This window comes from Procambarus clarkii, chromosome 34, assembly GCF_040958095.1.
Source record: "Procambarus clarkii isolate CNS0578487 chromosome 34, FALCON_Pclarkii_2.0, whole genome shotgun sequence".
NCBI classification, from domain to species: Eukaryota; Metazoa; Arthropoda; class Malacostraca; order Decapoda; family Cambaridae; genus Procambarus; species Procambarus clarkii.
This window is the reverse complement of record NC_091183.1, coordinates 42,343,350-42,364,710: the sequence shown is the minus strand read 5'-3', so window position 1 is coordinate 42,364,710 and position 21,361 is coordinate 42,343,350. Positions and strand designations below refer to the sequence as shown.

General features: G+C 45.8%; 1 protein-coding gene across 3 annotated transcripts in view; it reads right to left on the bottom strand.

Moving 5' to 3' along the window:
• Window positions 1-21,361, bottom strand: part of pns (DENN domain containing pinstripe) — a 136,402-nt gene that overhangs the window by 41,516 nt on the left and 73,525 nt on the right. For all 3 annotated transcript variants that reach the window (XM_069335941.1, XM_069335940.1, XM_069335942.1), the window contains exons 2-3: window positions 11,246-11,358; window positions 109-279 (exon numbers count right to left, since the gene is read on the bottom strand). In XM_069335941.1, coding sequence (XP_069192042.1) covers window positions 109-279; window positions 11,246-11,358 — 284 coding nt within the window. The remainder of the gene's footprint in view (window positions 1-108; window positions 280-11,245; window positions 11,359-21,361) is intronic.

Sequence of the window (21,361 nt, the reverse complement as noted above, 5' to 3'; positions counted from 1 at the left end):
CTCACACGTCATTACCATACATACCAACATGGACAATATTTGTATTTTTAAATTGAAAGAATTGTGTTAAAAGTTAAAACCAATAGTATGAAGAAAACAAAAACTCACCTGGAGAGTGTGCATGGCAGTACATATTTGCTGAGAATTAACTTCTTCATAGAAGACATAGGCAAACCCATGCGCACGAGACCCATCTTCTTTAGTCACAAGAAAGGGATGAAAACGAGGCTCCAGGACATGCTTCTGAGTGCGGAACTGGAGTCCCCGTGGCAGGCACAACTGTGGACAAATTATTGTTGTTATAGATTCAGCTACTGGGAACAAAAAGTTCCAAGTAGCACGGGCTATGGTGAGCCCGTATTGGACTTACCTGGCACAGGAACGGGGCTGTGTGTGTGGACAAAGATTGACTGATGAAGATTAAGCCACCCAAAAGGTGGCACGGGCATGAACACCAGTTTTAACATCCCTCCATTCCCTTCGCCGGAAGCAAACTGAATATGTATAGTAATCATAAGAATTCAAGAACTCTTGTATATATAAAAAAATAAAAAAAGCATTCAAATGATGCATTATTTGACTTTGTTTATTCAGTGGCGAGACTTCTTTGGCCCATATTATGAGTCATATTGCCTTGAGGCTATTCCCCTCCATCCAAGACACCCCCCTATTCCCACCACCCGAGGCACCCCTCCCCCTTCCCTCCATCAGCCATCCCCCGCCTCCATTACCAGAGTTGATTATACAGCATCAGACAAAGACTTTACAAAGAGTGGATTCGCCGAATTATAGTTTACGTGAGACTGTCTTAAAAATACAGCAGTAACAATAACAACAGTGATTGTACGGTGCGTGTTGGGGTGTGTTTATTGACGGAGCTGAGCTGACAAGCTCTTCAGGTCTCTTGTACTTACCTAGTTACCTAGTTGTGCTTGCGGGGGTTGAGCTCTGGCTCTTTGGTCCCGCGTCTCAACGGTCAATCAATTAATGTACAGGTTCCTGAGCCTACTGGGCTTTATCATATCTACACTTGAAGCTGTGTATGGAGTCAGCCTCCACCACATCACTTCCTAATGCATTCCATTTGTCTACTACTCTTGACACTGAAAAAATTCTTTCTGACGTCTTGCCTGGTTGCTACGAGGCTTCTGGTGGTGTCCATACAAGAGACTCTGCACTCTTTATCCTGTGCAATGTGCAAGTTACTTGTAATTGCTATTATGAGGTTCTTACTGCCGATCTTGCGGGAGAATTTTTCAAGAGCAGTCTTTGAATACAAAAAAAATTCTTGTGTGGCCTTCTCAACTTGCTTTCAGTCATCTTCGTGAGCTCTCCAAACACGACCATGAACATTATTACCTATCGTTGTGTAGTGTTCACTATCTTCGGTCATTCATCGTGTCACTTTCATATATGATTACATAACAAATTTCCTGAGCTGATCAGGAATTTTCACAAGGTAACATTCATTAATTATCCATCCATCATTTCCATGATCTTTCAGACACTTTCAAAACCCTCTTGGTCACTTTCCCCTACGCTCCGGTCACATTTTCACAAGCCCCTCGCCATGACGTCACTCTCCAGGAGGTCCCCCAAGAGACATGGAGAATGTTCCCAGGACGCAGGAAATGTCCACTTTAGTGGAGACAATTGTCCCACTGCCTCTGAATGCCTCCTCAGTCACGGTAACACACTCTGGAAGACCCGACCACTTGCTCAATTCCTAAGACCAGTTGCCAGTTATATTCCCATTAGTTCACACTACTTGTGACATCTCAAACTCATTTCCTTGGTCGTCATTCCAAATCTCTTGTCACTCCCAGGGTCACTAGATTACCCAGTCACTCCCAAAGTCACTAGATTACCCAGTCACTCCCAGGGTCACTGGATTACCCAGTCACTCCCAGGGTCACCAGATTCCCCCGTCACTCCCAGGGTCACTGGATTACCCAGTCACTCCCAGGGTCACTGGATTACCCAGTCACTCCCAGGGTCACTGGATTACCCAGTCACTCCCAGAGTCACTAGATCCCCCCCCCCCAGTCACTCCCAGGGTCACCAGATTCCCTCCAGTCACTCCCAGGGTCACCAGATCCCCCCAGTCACTCCCAGGATCACCAGATCCCCCCAGTCACTCCCAGGGTCACCAGATTCCCCCCAGTCACTCCCAGGGTCACCAGATCCCCCCCAGTCACTCCCAGGGTCACCACTCGCCATACTAGAGTAAATATCGAAAGAGGTCTGGTTTACACTGAAAGCAATGTTTGCATTAAACAGTTTGCGGATAACAGACCTATAATGCTGAACTTCCCGGCGGTAAACCCACACTGAAGCAAGAATTTCCCGGCGATAAACCAGTATTGAAGTACGAGTTCTCCAGCGGTAAACCCGTCCTGAAGTCTTCCGCCAATAAACCAGATCTGAAGCCAGTGTTTCCCGCCAATAAACCAGATCTGAAGCCAGTGTTTCCCGCCAATAAACCAGATCTGAAGCCAGTGTTTCCCGCCAATAAACCAGATCTAAAGCTAGTGTTTCCCGCCAATAAACCCGACCTGAAACGTGTTTCCCCGGCGGGAACCCGCACAGAGGCAAGAGTTTTCCGGCAGCAAACCCGTACTGAAGCAAAAACTTTCCGGCTGTAAACCCGTAGTGAAGGAAGGGGGGAATTAACGAGGTGCTGAAAGTGAGAAGCAGCAGCGAGTGAACGCGGCGTGCGCGCTTGGCTCCACACTCCACAGCCTCCGTCACCGTTCCCAAGTGCGCTCCCTTCCCAAACGGCGTTTCTATGCCCTAAATAAATTCTTAAAACAACACAAATAAATTGGCAATGTCCTTCGGAAGACCATGTCGTCTTTATTCAACTGCATGTATATGTATGCAAATACATATATAATGATGGAAGTGAACTAGCTAGGCTGAAGCCACTGCCGCTGCCATGGTTCGGAAGCGAGACCTTCACGGTGAGGGGAACGGTTCCAATTGAAACTTCCACATGAAGGACTAAATCAGCAGCGTCAGGACACAACTCCAGGGCACACAAAGCCTCAGGTACACGATATCCTACCTGGCTACCGACTATGTTACAACCACTAATGACCATTTGGTCAACATTTGCCAAACATTGCGAATACTGTAAATCAAAGTGCTTGAAGTAATTGGTGTGGGTTGCATGATAAGCGAATTAAAATTATATGCAGTTGGTTTATCATAAATGTAAATTGCTTAGTGTTGTGGTCCAATTATTTAATCTATTATGCTAAAAAAAATACTGTCGGAATACACGTTAAACTATGCAAATAGCATATTAAGGGTGCAACTTACCTTGGGTTCGTTTCGAGGATCAATGTTCCCGCGACCCGGTCTCTGACCAGGTCTACTAGAGGGTGGCCTGATCAACCAGGCTTTTAGAAGCCGCTGCTCGCTACAAGAGGTATGGATCACATCTGGTGGATCAGTTATCCTTTGGAGGAGTTTATCAAGTTCTCGTTTGAACACCGTGAAAGGTCGGCTAGATATGTCCTTGATGTTTAGCGGGAGAATGTTGAAGAGATCTGGACCTTGATGTTGACTGAGTTCTCTCTCAGCGTACCCATTGCACATTAAGATTTTGTAGGCTACTGGTACTGTGAGGCCTTCAGGAATATTTTCCAAAGGAAAACAAAGGTAAAGAAATATTAAATTTATTTTGAGAAAGCTATTCCCTTGTGTAGATTTAGACCAGTCTCTAATACTTCTCACGTGTAAATTAATACAGTATCTCGAAGAGAGATTACAAAAAATTATCTAAATAAATTTTGTGGTTCAGTGCCAGAGCCCATTATGTGCCTCTAACCTTTTCTTTACACAATCACTCACAGGAGAGGCTGGAGAGGATACTCCAGCTTCGACAACCAGAGCGTAACTCAATAGTCATCTGAGACTGACGGATGCCTACGCTACTCACAAGATAGGTACGGAGTCCACTACCACCCATATCATTGGCATGAGACCCACTACCACCCGCAGGATGATTATAGAGTCCACTATCTCCCACCCATCCTGTGGGAGTTGGTGGACCCTCAATATTTATAATAGTTGGTGTATAATAAATTAAATCTAAATCATTAAAAAAAATTATTCGTTTTAATTAGTTTTATAGTATGACATTCTCAATTTTTCGACACGAGTGTGGCGGGACGGTGGGTAAATGAGTTTTGTTTAATTTAGTAGTAATTAGCCTGCATCAGTATTTTGTCTGGCTCAAATAGGCTGTTTTTTGTCGGGCCGATGTTTAGTGATTTATAATGCGTTAATGTTTAAAGGCGCTGAACAACGTACTATAACCGGTTTTGTTCAAGTACAATCATCATCATAGGCTATGATGAATGATACACTAGTCCTTGTACCTATTCCCCGCTGGAGACGAGCACAGTGGTCTGCGTTCTCGGCTCATAACCAAGGTACCCGGGTTCAATCCCGGCTGTGTAGGTTTTCTTTCTCCTGACGCTCCTCTTCACCTTCCATTCAAAAAGTTTCCAGGAGTTAGTCAACTGTTGTGGGAGGAAGTGCAGTGCAGTTGAAAAGCAGAAGTGCAACAGGTACGCTGAGAGATTTCCATCAACATCAAGGCCCAAGACTTTTCAACACTCCTTCTAAACATAAGGGACACATCCACAAGGGCCGTGACGAGGGTTCGAACCTACGTCCGAGAGCATCCCAGACGCTGCCTTAATCGACTGCGCTACGACATAGTAAAACAATTGCAACCAGAAGTTCTAGTGCTTAAGTTACGCAATTCCCCCATGCACTCGAGATTTCTGCGTGTAATAAGGGACACAACTAGCCGATCTCTCACGGTAATCAAAAGGGAACTCGATAAGATAAAAATCTCTAATGGGTACTTGATCAACCGGGCTTTGGTTCACACGACAGACTACATGCAGCAGTGTCTAACGCGGGACCTCACTGAGCTTTAGCACAAGGCTTTCTGTCCCCGAGAACGAGAATTATAAATCTAACAATCCCATCTTAATTGTATTTTTTGTTGTTGACAAGCGCAGTACGCCAAATGGCCGGCAGATGGTGCGTCTGTCTCGCCACGGTATACCAGGTGGAATTTCCACCTGGTATACCGTGGCGATAGTAACCTCCAGAACCGAGGCCACTGACCTTGTGGACTCCGCCGGCGGAGAGCTTGTTATCCCCGACACGCGAGTGACCCACCCACCTACAAGCCGTCACTTGAGGAACTGGGCCACAGATATAGGTCACTAACACCGCCGAACGCAAACATCGATCCCGCCTCCCGTGACTGGCCAAGCGAGGGGTGTACAACACGCTACCCCCCAGTGCCACTCGTTGCTGGGGGGGCCACTCGTTGCTGGGGGGCCACTCAAAGGCCACACCAGGTAACTGGACAGCAGAGGAGTAAGTGAGGAGAAGAGGGTGCACGGGGAGAAGAGGATAAACAGGGAATACAGTTGAATATCTGGAGTGATTAATGGGAGTACTACTCGCCAAGACCGCTTGCTGCACCAGACCGCTGCTTGGATTTATTGATGCAGATTAGGCCGCCCAAGAAGTGGCACGGGCATGAATAGCCCATAATGTTGCTAGGCCCGCAGGCCCACAATACCCACATATACAATGAAACCCGGTTAATCCGGCAGTTTTTGCAGTAACTTGTCTATTTTTATTGAACACGTCCACTTTTGTACGGGCACCGTTTCTTGTACTTCTAGGAAGGATATTGATCGCCGTAGATCTCTGATGTTCATACAGGGTTCTCTGTGTTTCAGTCACTTGGGCCCCGAGAAGACTCGAACCCTTGACCCAATGAGCATTTATTCTGATTGTGCCAATAAACACCTCTTCACTGGGTCTATTCTGCATTTCCTCCCATCTCGTTCGCGCCAATGTGTTGATGTGTGATAACTCTCTCGTCTCCTTTCTAGAGTACATTTTGAGAGCTTTGAAACTGCCCGAATAATTTAGGTTTATAACTGTGTTTATGTGTCGTATATGTTCTCTATATCTCTATCTCTATGCGCAGTCTCCGTGGTGTAGTGGTAAGACACTCGCCTGGCGTTCCGCGAGCGCTATGTCATGGGTTCGTATCCTGGCCGGGGAGGATTTACTGGGCGCAATTCCTTAACTGTAGCCTCTGTTTAACGCAACAGTAAAATGTGTACTTGGATGAAAAAACGATTCTTCGCGGCGGGGATCGTATTCCAGGGACCATAGGATTAAGGACTTGCCCGAAACGCTACGCGTACTAGTGGCTGTACAAGAATGTAACAACTCTTGTATATATCTCAAAAAAAAAAAAAAAAAAAAAAATATTACCTCCATTTCAGAACTATCCCCTGCTCTGAAGGTTAAGTACCCTTCAGAGTACTGCTCGGTACTCTGAAGCGAGTACCGAGCAGTACTCAAGGCGAGAAAGCACAAGTGATTTGAATAGTATCAGCATTAGAGTGGCATCCCTGGATTTGAAGGGTCTCATAATTCATCTTATTATTGTTCTGGCTGATGCTATATTTGTTTGGGTATACGATTAAGGTCATGTGACATTATTCTCAGATCCTTTACACGTTTACCTTCCATGATGAGATCTGATGGCATCTTGTAATTTATATTTCATTTAAGTAATTCATTTTTTCATGCCTAAATATCTGGAATTTATCACGGTTAAATATTTGTATTTTATGTTGTCCAATCGAAGATTTTATTGAGATCAGCTTCCTGTTTGACAGGAAATTTAATATCCATCGCCTTACTTTACCTGTTATTAATAATAATTAATTGAGCTATCACTCCACGGTCACATTTATCAAATTTCACTGCAAAGTATAAAACGTCTACATTTTTTTTTTCTTCTAATACTTCCATGAGTTTGTCATAGGTGGTTGAGTATCTGTGGAAGGCAGGATCTTTCCCCTTTAAATCCTCGGTGACCTGGGTTGACCACCACTAAGCTATTATCCTCAGTGTCCAACTACAACGGTCTTCTTATGTTTATACAGCCACATGCGGAAAGAACGAAGGTGTATGCGGTGTATGATGAACGATGCGACTAACGAACGCACGTGGAGAAATGCCCGACAGACCACTGGAACATCATCTAACACAGTGCACAGTTACAAACCCATTAAGATTTCAACTTAGATTCAACAGAGCAGAAGTAGTTGTTAAACACATATGGCAAAATCTTACTGAAACGACCATACGAGTAATAAATACTCATACTCCGCCCAAGTAAAACAGAAACAAGCAACACTTAGTGGGCCAGCCAGAGGCTTAGGGCCCGCGCAGGAATATCCCTGGAAAAAAAAACTACGCACTTACTATATCTGGGCTTGTGAAGCCCCACTGGAAGTTGATATCTAGAGTGCGAGGCATCCAAGTGATTGCCTAATCTAACCCGCCGTTTCAAACTTGTATGGGTGCACGGCTAGAGATGCTAGACTGCAGAAGTGCTCTCCCTTTACCCTGAAGCCCGAGTGATAAGGGACGTCTTCTCTCGAGTCCTACTCGTAATACTGGACGTAAATGATAACACCTCACATGTCGGCTCTTACCATCTCTATAGCTTCTTCTTGAGAGGTTATCTTGAGATGATTTCGGGGCTTTTAGTGTCCCCGCGGCCCGGTCCTCGACCAGGCCTCCACCCCCAGGAAGCAGCCAGTGACAGCTGACTAACACCCAGGTACCTATTTTACTGCTAGGTAACAGGGGCATAGGGTGAAAGAAACTCTGCCCATTGTTTCTCGCCGGCGCCCGGGATCGAACCCAGGACCACAGGATCACAAGTCCAGTGTGCTATCCGCTCGGCCGACCGGCTCGACCAGCTTATGTACAAGAATGTTACAAGTCAATGTGTTTACATAAAAGATTTTTGGGATTCCTGAGCACCGGTGCCTTCCATTAATTACTACAATGGTAGTTAAGGTCCGGATGGATGTAAATAGAATTACTCTCATATGTACCAATAGACCTTCTGCAGTTTATATTTATTTCCTTGTGGTCTAATGCAAAAGTGAATCATTAACAGTGTTCAAAATTTTAAGACGTTCACACGTCTCTCTGACTGTTAGCTTTGTCTCGATACATTTTGAACGTAATATCTACCCCAAACATGTACAGTCAAATTTATTCAATAAACTCTTAATAATTATCAAGGATATATCGGTGATTCGTTCTCTCCTTAATAAACTGTTACGTGCTAGCAACACCGGTTATATTTGATGTCGAAAACTGTTGTAATCAAATCCCTTCTCAAGGTTAAGTTTGATTGCACGCCCTATGTGCAACACAGCACGCCCTATGTGCAACACAGCACGCCCTATGTGCAACACAGCACGCCCTATGTGCAACACAGCACGCCCTATGTGCAACACAGCACGCCCTATGTGCAACACAGCACGCCCTATGTGCAACACAGCACGTCCTATGTGCAACACAGCACGCCCTATGTGCAACACAGCACGTCCTATGTGCAACACAGCACACCCTATGTGCAACACAGCACGCCCTATGTGCAACACAGCACGCCCTATGTGCAACACAGCACGCCCTATGTGCAACACAGCACGTCCTATGTGCAACACAGCACGTCCTATGTGCAACACAGCACGTCCTATGTGCAACACAGCACACCCTATGTGCAACACAGCACGCCCTATGTGCAACACAGCACACCCTATGTGCAACACAGCACACCCTATGTGCAACACAGCACACCCTATGTGCAACACAGCACAGTATCCTGCCTGGTGGCTGACTACTCTCACTGAAGGACTGCACCTCCGAGTCTGGGGACAAATTTTCTCCCGTTTCTACCCATTATTTAGGTAAATCAATCTATATAGCACTGGGAAGGGGTTAGGATAAGAATCAGGTTATCCTGACCCATTCCCAGTGCTATATAGTCGTAATGGCTTGGCCCTTTCCCATGAGAATTCCCTTCCCTCTCCCCCACACACACTCACCCCCGAACCCTCCCACACCCCCCCCCTCCCCCCACACATACTTAACATAGCCCTCAACATAACCTTCACCTTCACATGGCGAGAAGAGCGAGACCTGAGCACATGTGGTAGTGAGGGGAATCAAGCGTCAGGTTAAAGCAGACAGAACCACAGTCAAGCTGGATCTTTGCCGCTCTATCCTCACCGGATCTATTCACTCCTGTATATTCACACACGAGAGAGTCATAAGCTAAAATTCAAAAGCTTCAACTTCCCCCACCCCACACACCTGCCACAGACCAATATTATTTATTAGGCCTAGTCGGAGTTACACACACACACACACACCTGTACACCTGTTGATTGACAGTTGAGAGGCGGGACCAAAGAGCCAGAGCTCAACCCCCGCAAGCACAACTAGGTGAGTACAACTAGGTGAGTACACACACACACACACACACACACACACACACACACACACACACACACACACACACACACACACACACACACACACACACACAGTTGATTGACGGTTGAGGCGGGACCAAAGAGCCAGAGCTCAACCCCCACAAGCACAACTAGGCGAGTAAAACTAGGTGAGCACACACACACACACACACATTTTTCTACTACTTAGCGTGAGAGTAGTAGAAAAATGGAATGCACTTGGGGAACAGGTTGTGGAAGCAAATACTATTCATACTTTTAAAACTAGGTATGATAGGGAAATGGGACAGGAGTCATTGCTGTAAACAACCGATAGCTAGAAAGGCGGGATCCAAGAGTCAATGCTCGATCCTGCAAGCACATATAGGTGAGTACATATAGGTGAGTACACACACACACACCTCACCCTGATGGATTTTATTGTATAGCCAGTTTAGGCTAACGGCGCCTAACACCCTGGCCAACCAGATCCCCAACAAAGAGGCCTAGTCAGAGACCGGACCACGGAGATATTAATCCCCGGAACCAACACAGACTAGACCCCAGATAGACGGCCATGTAATGTGCCCCCCCCCCCCCATCATGGAATCTCTCCATAACTCTCTCTAAATGTTATTGGTCGAGAAAGCGTGTCGGGTGTGTTGACAGTCCCTGCACGCTGCTCCAGGCTCTCACCTTCCACTCTACAATGGTCTCCCCCGTCACCGGTGAACTGGAGAGGGGAGGGGGGGAGGGAAGGACAAAAGGAGGGGGGGGGTGACGGGGGAAGGAAGAAAAGGTGCGGGAATGTGAGGAAAGAGGGTTGGGATTACGGGCTATTCATGCCCGTGCCACTTCTTGGGTGGCTTAATCTTCATCAATCATCAGGGGAGGGAAAGAGGAGGGGGGAGGGGGAAAGAGGAGGGGGGAGGGGGAAAGAGGAGGGGGGAGGGGGAAAGAGGAGGGGGGAGGGGGAAAGAGGAGGGGGGAGGGGGAAAGAGGGGGGGGGAGGGGGAAAGAGGAGGGGGGGGGGAAATAGTAGGGATTAAAGAGGGGGGAACCCACGATTGTGTATATGTAGAGAACAGCCGGAATTGCTACATAACCCTGAGGACACAATATAATGAACCGCTATATTTAGCGATGGCAGGCTTATAAAATTTACCTGTTGTCTTTATAATTAGTGTGAATTAACCCACCAATTAAAAAGCAGACACTATAACAAAATTTGTGTAATTGTCAAGTGTAAAGAGACTTGCCCAAAATCCCGGAGTGTGATGTGCTTGACATCACCAAAATGTATCAGAGACGCGGGCACATCATATCACTAGCTGTTGACCAGACCACACACTAGAAAGTGAAGGGACGACGACGTTTCGGTCCGTCCTGGACCATTCTCAAGTCGATTGTGAGAATGGTCCACAATCGACTTGAGAATGGTCCAGGACGGACCAAAACGTCGTCATCCCTTCACTTTCTAGTGTGTGGTTTGGTCAACATACTTCAGCCACGTTATTGTGACTCCTCGCCTGCATATCACTAGTTGTTATTGATACTCCTTAATTTAGCTCTAACAGCATTACCAGTTTAAATATGTTGATTTAATATATGGTGATTGTTTACTTGCAATAGTGTCATTATTTGTGTTGCAGTGATAAGTTGAATGATGAACTTACACACATAAATCACAATAGCGTGATGCATCTAATGAACAAATCCACAAAGGCCGTGACCAGGTTTCGAACCTACGTCCGAGAGGATTCCAGATTAAGGCAGCATCTGGGATCCTCTCAGACGTAGGTTCGAACCAGGTGGGATCTACCTCCCTCAACCTGGAGAGTGGGAAGAAGGAGGACGGTACTTACCATCTGGACAGCATGGTGGTCGAAGGGCATGGAGGTAGGGGCATGGTCTGGGTAGTGGCCCAGTACCCTGGCCTTGTAGCTCCTCTCCAGCGGCGGCACCACCACCGCCTCCCCTGCAACAATAACAATATAATCCATTATGCATCTTTATTTATACAACAAAATGTATAATGTTCTCTAGCCTAAAGTCGGGCTCGTAGAGTAGAAAACTCTTGAAACTGAGCATAGGCAAATCCTTAAAAAGAAATCATATTACAGCATAATAGTAATAATGCACGCTAACAACACCTTAATAATTTCATAATAAAGTTATTTCCTGCCAATACAACAGCACATAAGTATACTATAATGGATAGCCTAGGGGATAGAAACAGACTAAGCTGCTCTATCCCTTCGAGATGTATTTTCTTGTCTCAATAAACATACTTGAATGCAGAGACGGCACCGCTCCTGTGCCAGGTAAGTTACGGGCTCACCATAGCCCGTGCTACTTGGAACTTGTTCCGAGTAGCTGAATCTATAACAACGTACTTGAATGGATGGCCTTAATAACACCGACAAGAGTACCCCCCATGTAGTGACACCGGCTTAACGCTATCTCCATAATTACCTCACCTTACACGACGTGAATATAATCCACCAGTCTTGGGTTGCAGTATAACTTACCTGTTGCTACAGTCACGCCGGCTTCACCGGACACGTGGTGTGTAGCGTGATCATAGTCTTGGCTGGGGTCTAATTCACTGTGTCGGGGGACAGGAAGCCACAGTGTTTTCATATACGTTTTGACCTGCTGCTAAGAGCCGAGCTCTCAGCAACAGGGCGGCTGCCCAGGCTGGGAGCCGAGCTCTCAGCAACAGGGCGGCTGCCCAGCCTATCTCAGATACCAACTCGCAAGATAAAAAAATACCATCAATTGATGACCTCTCTGGCACCTCCACTCCTCTCTTTAATGGCTTATGGATTTCTTCTTTACGAGCCCAGCAGCGAGAGAGGAAATGAAAGTTGAAAGTGAAGACTAAAAATATACAACTCTTCTAAACTTCGTCGTTCCCACCTAGCTACCCCGTCAACATTGGTTGAATAGTTGATGTTCTATTTGTGTTCCTTCAACTGGCCAGATATTTCTGTTTGGATTACTTTACTGTTACTCAACTCTTGTTTAAAAACTGTTTGCCTGTAGTACGTTAAGGGTTGATCTTTCCTGGTGTAGGGAACTGCTCACTTTCAATTCTTATCTACTAAGCCTTTTAACATCTTGCAATCTATTCACATCGCCAAATTATTCACTCGTAAATTGTCGTCTTCTATGTGTTGTTAGGTCCGTTATCTTGATGTTATCTTGAGATGATTTCGGGGCTTTAGTGTCCCCGCGGCCCGGTCCTCGACCAGGCCTCCACCCCCAGGAAGCAGCCCGTGACAACTGACTAACTCCCAGGTACCTATTTACTGCTAGGTAACAGGGGCATTCAGGGTGAAAGAAACTTTGCCCATTTGTTTCTGCCTCGTGCGGGAATCGAACCCGCGCCACAGAATTACGAGTCCTGTGCGCTATCCACCAGGCTACGAGGCCCACCGATAGGCTTACGTCCGGCTTACGTTATAGTTTCTATTTTGTATATATTTGTGCATTTGACTTTTGATATCCTTTAAATCAAGTTTTCTTGTCGTAGTCTTATTTGATAGTGATTTTTTTTATCTATCGTTCAACTTTAAGCGAATGATTCTCATCTAATTTTGCTCAGTAATTGTGTTCTCTTTTCTTTTTAGTACTGATGAAGTATATGATGAGTAATTCTTCTGGAAAATATAATGATGACGTGTAATTGTTGTATGATACTATTGTTCCTCATATTTATGTATCCAGTAATGATTAAGCAAGGGTTCAGTACACTGAAAACTGATAAGCAATAAAGTATGAAAATGACTCGGTCAACAACACATTCAAACTACCCAAGTGTACACACACACTCCACTCACCACCACACACTCACCACACACTCGCCCACACACTCACGGCACCTCCACATGCCTGCCATCCACCCAACACACACCCATATCATACATTTTAACTAATCTATTTTGCTCGGGATCCCTTGCGAGAATTCCGTCAGACAATGATGCCTAGACTCCCTCACAACGCTTGTGTGTGCTCCACCAGACTGTTATATTTAGCGTGAGGCAGCCATAATACTGGGCTGGTGTTTAGGGGCAGCTCTCACAGTTCTGGGAAGATTGTGGTGATCCTGGCGGTGGTGTCTTGAGGCGCGGCGCCTGTCTGAACACAATCCCTTCTCCACCTCAGGGGCTGACGGTCCTGTTAACATAAGAGGGCAAACCCAATCTCTCTCTCCAAAAAAGTTACAACTTCGCTCCTGTGCCAGGTAAGTCCACTACGGGCTCACCATAGCCCGTGCTACTTGGGACTTTTTGTTCCCAGTAGCTGAATCTATAACAACAACAACAACAACTCTCTCCTCTCCTCTCTCTCTCTCGTAATTTTTATTTTAATTTTAGTCATTTATTATGCACCCCATACACATCCCGTGGGCGTGGTGGAAAGGGTTACAGAGGCACATAATAGTTCATTTAGCCAAGTAACAATCTTCTTGTGAAGCCAGTTTCACAATTTTAAGAGCACATTTTGGCTCACTCATCAGTTCTCTCATGCATTCAGGGAGCAATCTGGGAGGAAATCCTCAGACTACAAACTGACTCCATCAGTCTCTCATTATATATGTGCCGAGCTTGAGACACAAGCACGTCACAATAATGCCTTTGGGAGCTGAGTACAATCAAGGATGACAAGGCGTCACTCACAATTAACGTGTAGACTTTGGATACGTATACTAGTTTGAGTGCAGGGATTATGGCAAGCAATTCTGTCTGAAGAGTGCAGACCCAGTTATTTATAAGAGCTCCCCACTCATATAAATAGAAGCCATTTCCCACTTTCACAACAACTGCACTTCCAGCTACACCATTTGACTGGTGCAAGGAGCCATCAGTGTAAGTAATTAGGGAGAGGGCATCAGTTTGGCTTAAGGCATTCTACTTTGTTTCCTGTCCAAGAATGGGTTGTTCTTTAACCATCATAATAGGTGGGAAAGGAAGATAATAATTTGAAAAGGGGTGATGCCGGTCGGCCGAGCGGACAGCACGCTGCACTTATGATCCTATGGTCCTGGGTTCGATCCCAGGCGCCGGCGAGAAACAATGGGCAGAGTTTCTTTCACCCTATGCCCCTGTTACCTAGCAGTAAAATAGGTACCTGGGTGTTAGTCAGCTATCACGGGCTGCTTCCTGGGGGTGGAGTCCTGGTCGAGGACCGGGCCGCGGGGACAGTAAAGCCCCGAAATCATCTCAAGATAACCTCAAGATATCTCAAGATGTCCCATGGTGCAGGGAAATACCGTTATCGTCCCGCCCTCTTGGTAAAGATCATCAACATTATATATTCTGAGTGCAGTTACAGTTTTTGTAAACAATTTTGAGGGATGTTGACCTTCGACAAAGGCCTGATTTACATCATTAGCACATGATATATTATGTTCATCCTCATGTTTAGTACTTTAGTTATACAGGACATCCAAGGATGATGCTCACAGTTTCATTTTGCATCTTTCCCAGGCCTCCAAGCATCCTCTCAGGCACTAGAGCAAGCAGAGGTGCAGCATAATCGATTTAATATATGAGAAATACATCATTTTTGCCATTCTCACATTTGTACTAACGCTGGGAGTATCAGCCAGGCACACCTTCGTGAGAATGGAATATACCTATCAATGGTATAGGCTAAGTAATAATTGCAATTAAGAAGCAATAAGATGCTTATCTTAACATACTAAGAAGGTTAGGTGAGGTCGGTGTTTTCTATGAAGCTTTTCAAGGTAAACTAAAATATTCACAACCAATTAGTATGTCACATATGCACTTATTAAATAAGCCAATATTGACTATAAGCAAGTGCGAGAACGGGTTGCAATCTGGCTACAACATGACCGTACAGTGGAACCCTCACGACCAAGGCATTTGAAGCTGTTTACATGGTCGATCAGAGGGCCACCATACAGCTTCATGTTGCTAACAGCCTCTTCCTATCTGGGTGCGCGTCCTGCTTGATCAACCCGTCCTCTTAAAAATAACGTCACTTTTGGCTCGTATGCGCACTATGGCCAAATTTGGACGTAATTTGAAATGAAATCGACTCACAAAAGTAACGTACTGTCCCGTTTTCTGTTTGAGTCGTCCGGCTTACTCGGCAAGCTTAGAAAAGGATTCTTTCCATTAACGTTTTTGATACCATTTTGAAACTTTATGAGAATTTCCTGCCCACCTAACCTATCAGAGGACCCTTAACTTACTGTTGTTAAAAAAAAATCCCAAATTTATTTTCAATTTTTTTTTTATTTTCAAATTACGTCCATATTCGGCCATACTGGCAAACGGCCAAAAGCGACGTTCTTTTTAAGAGGACAGGTTGCTTGATACCTGCTTGATGGGGGGTTCTGGGAGTTCTTCTACTCCCCAAGCGTCGATTCCAGGATCTTTGTTTTCCCTACCGAGATGACAGCAAAGTTTCCTGGAACTGTCTCGGTGTTGGTACACCCATTAGTATAGATCATTATATCATAATGATCATTATAATATGATGCATTCGCTGGTCCCCCTTAGTAACACTGTGTTACATTATGCGTTAATCAGAGACACAACCTAACCCAGTAGACTCAACTAACAGCTAACAAAGTTTAACCTCACTCCATCTTGTCTACATTCTTACTGAATAACTAAATGTGCATTATTACTATCCAACACTCTGAAGGAGGTAACTGGGAATTAACAAAGGATGAAATTTCTTCAGGACTGTCCAAAGAATCAGTGAATGTTGAATACTGCAACAATCAGTATGTCGAGGTTCTGGGAATCCTTTGATCTGTACAATGCAGCTGGGTGCATATGTATGCTTCCCGGAAACCCAAACAACACCATAAAAGACTAAGTAATTCAATATAAAAATAAGTTACTATTAACAAATTCAACAAATTCTGCTGGGTTTACCTCTGTTCATCTGTCTACATATTTCATGTGCATTTTTGTCTCTGTCACGCTTTCAACATACTCTCCGTTTTCTATAATTTGGAACAAAAGAAACACGATTCATTTGATGTTTTTAATTAAGGATAATAGACTAGTTACAATCACTGGTTTTTAATTTCACAGCGCCGGGTTTAATTAGCAATGAACGTCTCAATCCTTTGGTTTAATTACTTGCAATTTTCAGTTTTCATTTACATACAAAGTGTATTTTTGTTTTGGCTCCGACAAAGGCGTCGAGTAGAGACTCGTCTTGGTAACATAAAGGGAATTTATATATATATATATATATATATATATATATATATATATATATATATATATATATATATATATATATATATATATATATATATATATATATCAACAGTTTACTGTTAGGAGTTTTGCTATTGGAGTCACCGGCCCACGTCGCTTTAAGACCGTCGCTTCTATCGATCCTTACTATGAAACGGGAACAAATCTACAAGGGCCGTGACGAGGATTCGAACCTGCGTCCGAGAGCATCCCAGACGCTGCCTTAATCGACTGAGCTACGACATGGTTCAAAAGGAGTTGAAACGGGGAGTTCCCGTGTAATATAACGGGAATTAAACAGGTAGCAAGGACAAAAATTTCCTGTGCACTGGTTTTGCGACAAGGATTTTAGCATCTTCCTGAAGACTTTTGACCATGTCGTAGCTCAGTCGATTAAGGCAGCGTCTGGGATGCTCTCGGACGCAGGTTCGAATCCTCGTCACGGCCCTTGTGGATTTGTTCCTAGAGATGATTGCGCAATTCTGAACACAAGCTTCTAATGGCTTGCTTAGAAACTTCAAAAGCTTTCAAACAATTTGCAGCAGATACCCAGGTAAAAATGGTCTCACCACAGTTGGGGCCCAAGAGAAACAAGACAAGAACCCAAAGATGTCGGTATTATAAATGAGGTATATGTAAATATGGGATATAAGACAGAACATAATCACAGGTTAAATAATCCTTACAATGTCTTGGTCCGGGGGTATGGCTTGCGTCTGGGGTGACCCCAGGGGTATGGCTTGCGTCTGGGGTGACCCCAGGGGTATGGCTTGCGTCCGGGGTGACCCCAGGGGTATGGCTTGCGTCTGGGGTGACCCCAGGGGTATGACTAGCGTCTGGGGTGACCCCATGGGGTATGGCTTGCGTCTGGGGGTGACCCCATGGGGTATGGCTTACGTCTGGGGTGACCCCAGGGGTATGGTTTGCATCTGGGGTGACCCCAGGGGTATGGCTTGCGTCTGGGGTGACCCCAGGGGTGTGGCTTGCGTCTGGGGGTGACCCCAGGGGTGTGGCTTGCGTCTGGGGGTGACCCCAGGGGTATGGCTTGCGTCTGGGGGTGACCCCAGGGGGTATGGCTTGCATCTGGGGTGACCCCAGGGGTATGGCTTGCATCTGGGGTCACCGCAGGGCGTATGGCTTGCATCTGGGGTGACCCCAGGGGTATGGCTTGCATCTGGGGTCACCGCAGGGCGTATGGCTTGCATCTGGGGTGACCCCAGGGGTATGGCTTGCATCTGGGGTCACCGCAGGGCGTATGGCTTGCATCTGGGGTGACCCCAGGGGTATGGCTTGCATCTGGGGGATCACCCCTTGAGTGATCCAAGACGCTTCTTCGTTCCTGGATCGAAGGATCATGTTCCAGTGATTACAGAATTACATGCGATGGAATTCATAATCCCACGCAAGTCTGAACCCTCCCAAATTTCACTTTACTACCTTTTTCTCATTCAGAAACAATCGACACTATCTGTTGAATTTATAAAACCCTTTCAATCCAAGTAGCATCTTAAATAAACAACGTTGTGAACTTGGTGTTTGCGAATGTTACGAGTTGTAACCTTGCAAATGATGACAAGTGTGACAGCGTGTGCGGTTGACGGGCCGTCACAAGCCGGGGCGGAAGTGACGCACCGCCACCTGCGTCACGGGCATGTTTATAAACAAGGAGTGTTGTAACCGGGTACTTGACTTCAGCGGAGACGTCACCTTCAACACCACACACACACACACGCTACACCCATGACGCCAAGATTTTTTTTTGTTAATTTTGCCCCGAGGGGCGAGTTTATTGGGCAGCGTCACTCATCTTGTGAGTGGACACACCGCCATAGCAGCATGTACAACACTCCCCAATAGGAAGAAAACCCGCTGGGTTGTTCATCCTGTCACTTGTACCCAGACACAGCTGGGACTTGCTTAACTGTCTCAAGTGAACAGCTCCTCAAACAAGAAGATTATAGTTTTATATAGACATTCTAGACATTATAGTTTTTGTTTTAATTATTTACAAGTGTTTCTTAGCTGTTGATAGCTAACTAAAAGAGTTAGATATCAGTGAATATATCACGAATCTCCTCTATTTCTTATGTTCTTCATTCGAGTAGGAGGTTCAAAAAGGGATTCAATACAGTTCATTTTATAATTTTATTGGGCCTGGTGTGTGTCGTTGAAAGACCTTTCTCGCTGAAGCACTTTCCAGTACAAAGAGGTGAGGTGTTATCCTGTCGATTAGGTATTCTGCTCTCCATTTTCATATTTATTATTATTAACATCTTTATTGACAAAATTAATTACAATTTTGCCTAATCTGAAGATTTTGATAGTCTTATTAAAGTGAGGATAATGCTGGTATTCACTGTCACGCAGGACAGAGGGTCACACATAAGACAATAGGTCTAAACTGTAGGCTGAAGCACATATATATCATGGTTACAATTAATGTTTTAATGTATGAATATGAGAAAACAACTTTCTACTGTTTTCAAAGGTCGCCTGGGGCAGTAGGTGTTGATAACGAATATTAACAAACGCAGCATGTTAGTAAAGTTGTTAAGAGAATGATTAAGTCAAACCTCCAGCTTTGGGGGAAAAATATACAACCCAGATGAACAAATCCACAATGGCCGTGACGAGGATTCGAACCTGCGTCCAAGAACATCCCAGACGCTGCCCAGATCAACATGGATTTAGAGCAGGAAGATCGTGCGGTTACCTTGTGTTGACTCCGAGAATCAACGTCCCTGCGGTCGCTGGTCGTAGTCGACCAGATCGCCATCGACCAGACCACCTGGTGGCGGTCTGGTCAACCAGGCTGCTAGACGCAGCTGCTCGCAGCCTCACGTATAAATCACTGCCTGGTTGATCAGATATCCGATTCCCATAGGAATTGTCACATCAATCTGCTTGTAACGGATATGTGGGTCAACGGGAGGCTGTAAGTAACAGCCTTAGTGATCAAGTAATCACCAGAAAAGCCTGGTCTTTTGAAGAAAAAAAAAGAAGTGTGTAAAGCATATGGAATGTACAATGATGACAGGATGTTGTAATGGCTACAGAGTGGTGTTGGTAATTATTGTGGTGGTGGAAATAACGCTGGGTTACCAGTGGTAGACATCCAGGTGTCTGCTCTCGCATCACAGACAGCTTCCCTGGTCAATGAGGCTGTTGGTGATAGCAGCCCACGTTTTACTGAGCTCATTTAAACACTTGATAGTCGGGTATTATTACCCCAGTAACTTTCCTGCCCTTGGCCAGTCCATGCACTTTGACAGGTCGACACAATAACAGTCTCGTTTCTTGCAGGTTCGAGCCCTGCTAATCCATGTGCTTAGGAATCGTTCCATTGGTCCTGATATTGCGGCTCCTGTCCTCATATATGGTGCTATATTGCCATTGCCATTGGGAGCCGGTCGGCCGAGCGGACAGCACGCTGGACTTGTGATCCTGTGGTCCCGGGTTCGATCCCAGGCGCCGGCGAGAAACAATGGGCAGAGTTTCTTTCACCCCTATGCCCCTGTTACCTAGCAGTAAAATAGGTACCTAGGTGTTAGTCAGCTGTCACGGGCTGCTTCCTGGGGGTGGAGGCCTGGTCGAGGCCCGGGCCGCGGGGACACTAAAGCCACGAAATCATCTCAAGATAACCTCAAGATGCTAGGTAAGCGGTTGTGCGAAAACGTCAGACTATTTTGATCCGTACCAAAGTAGTTCCGTACCAAAGGAGGAACAGCAACAGGGAGAGAACAACAAAGCAGCAATGTATATAAAAAGATAAGTCTAGCTTGCAGCAAACAGACATGTTAGGTTACAACTATCTTCAGAAGTATGAGCAATATGGCGGAGTGAAATTTAAAAAATGTTTAATTATTGAATTTATCATTGCTATGGCAAATTGTAGGGTATGATAAATAGTCGGATACAGGTTATGTGACAATGTAATTAACGTATCGTTGAAAGACACAACGTTGAATAATGGGTTATACAATAAGTGTAAATGACAACTTTGTAAATGAGACTAGCCCCGCCCCCAAGGGTGCCAGACAATAGTCACCTGCATTCCGTTCTTCTTATAAAATTTCGCGTCTTCGACACAAAGACGCGAAATTATGTTTATATATTATCCTAAATTTATCCGAGGCCTCCTCCCAAGTCATCAAAAAAAGGGGAGAAAACCACGAGCCCCAAGCACCAAGGGAGAGACAACCACGAGCCCCGAGCACCAAGGGAGAGACAACCCCGAGCCCCGAGCACCAAGGGAGAGACAACCCCGAGCCCCGAGCACCAAGGGAGAGACAACCACGAGCCCCGAGCACCAAGGGAGAGACAACCCCGAGCCCCGAGCACCAAGGGAGAGACAACCCCGAGCCCCGAGCACCAAGGGAGAGACAACCCCGAGCCCCGAGCACCAAGGGAGAGACAACCACGAGCCCCGAGCACCAAGGGAGAGACAACCCCGAGCCCCGAGCACCAAGGGAGAGACAACCCCGAGCCCCGAGCACCAAGGGAGAGACAACGACGAGCCCCGAGCACCAAGGGAGAGACAACCCCGAGCCCCGAGCACCAAGGGAGAGACAACCCCGAGCCCCGAGCACCAAGGGAGAGACAACCCCGAGCCCCGAGCACCAAGGGAGAGCGAGTACCAGCAACAATCATGGTGGCCGACCCAGCGGCTTCTCTTCCTGGCTAAGTGTTCACTCACGGGATAAGTGACGCTGGCTAATAAACTCG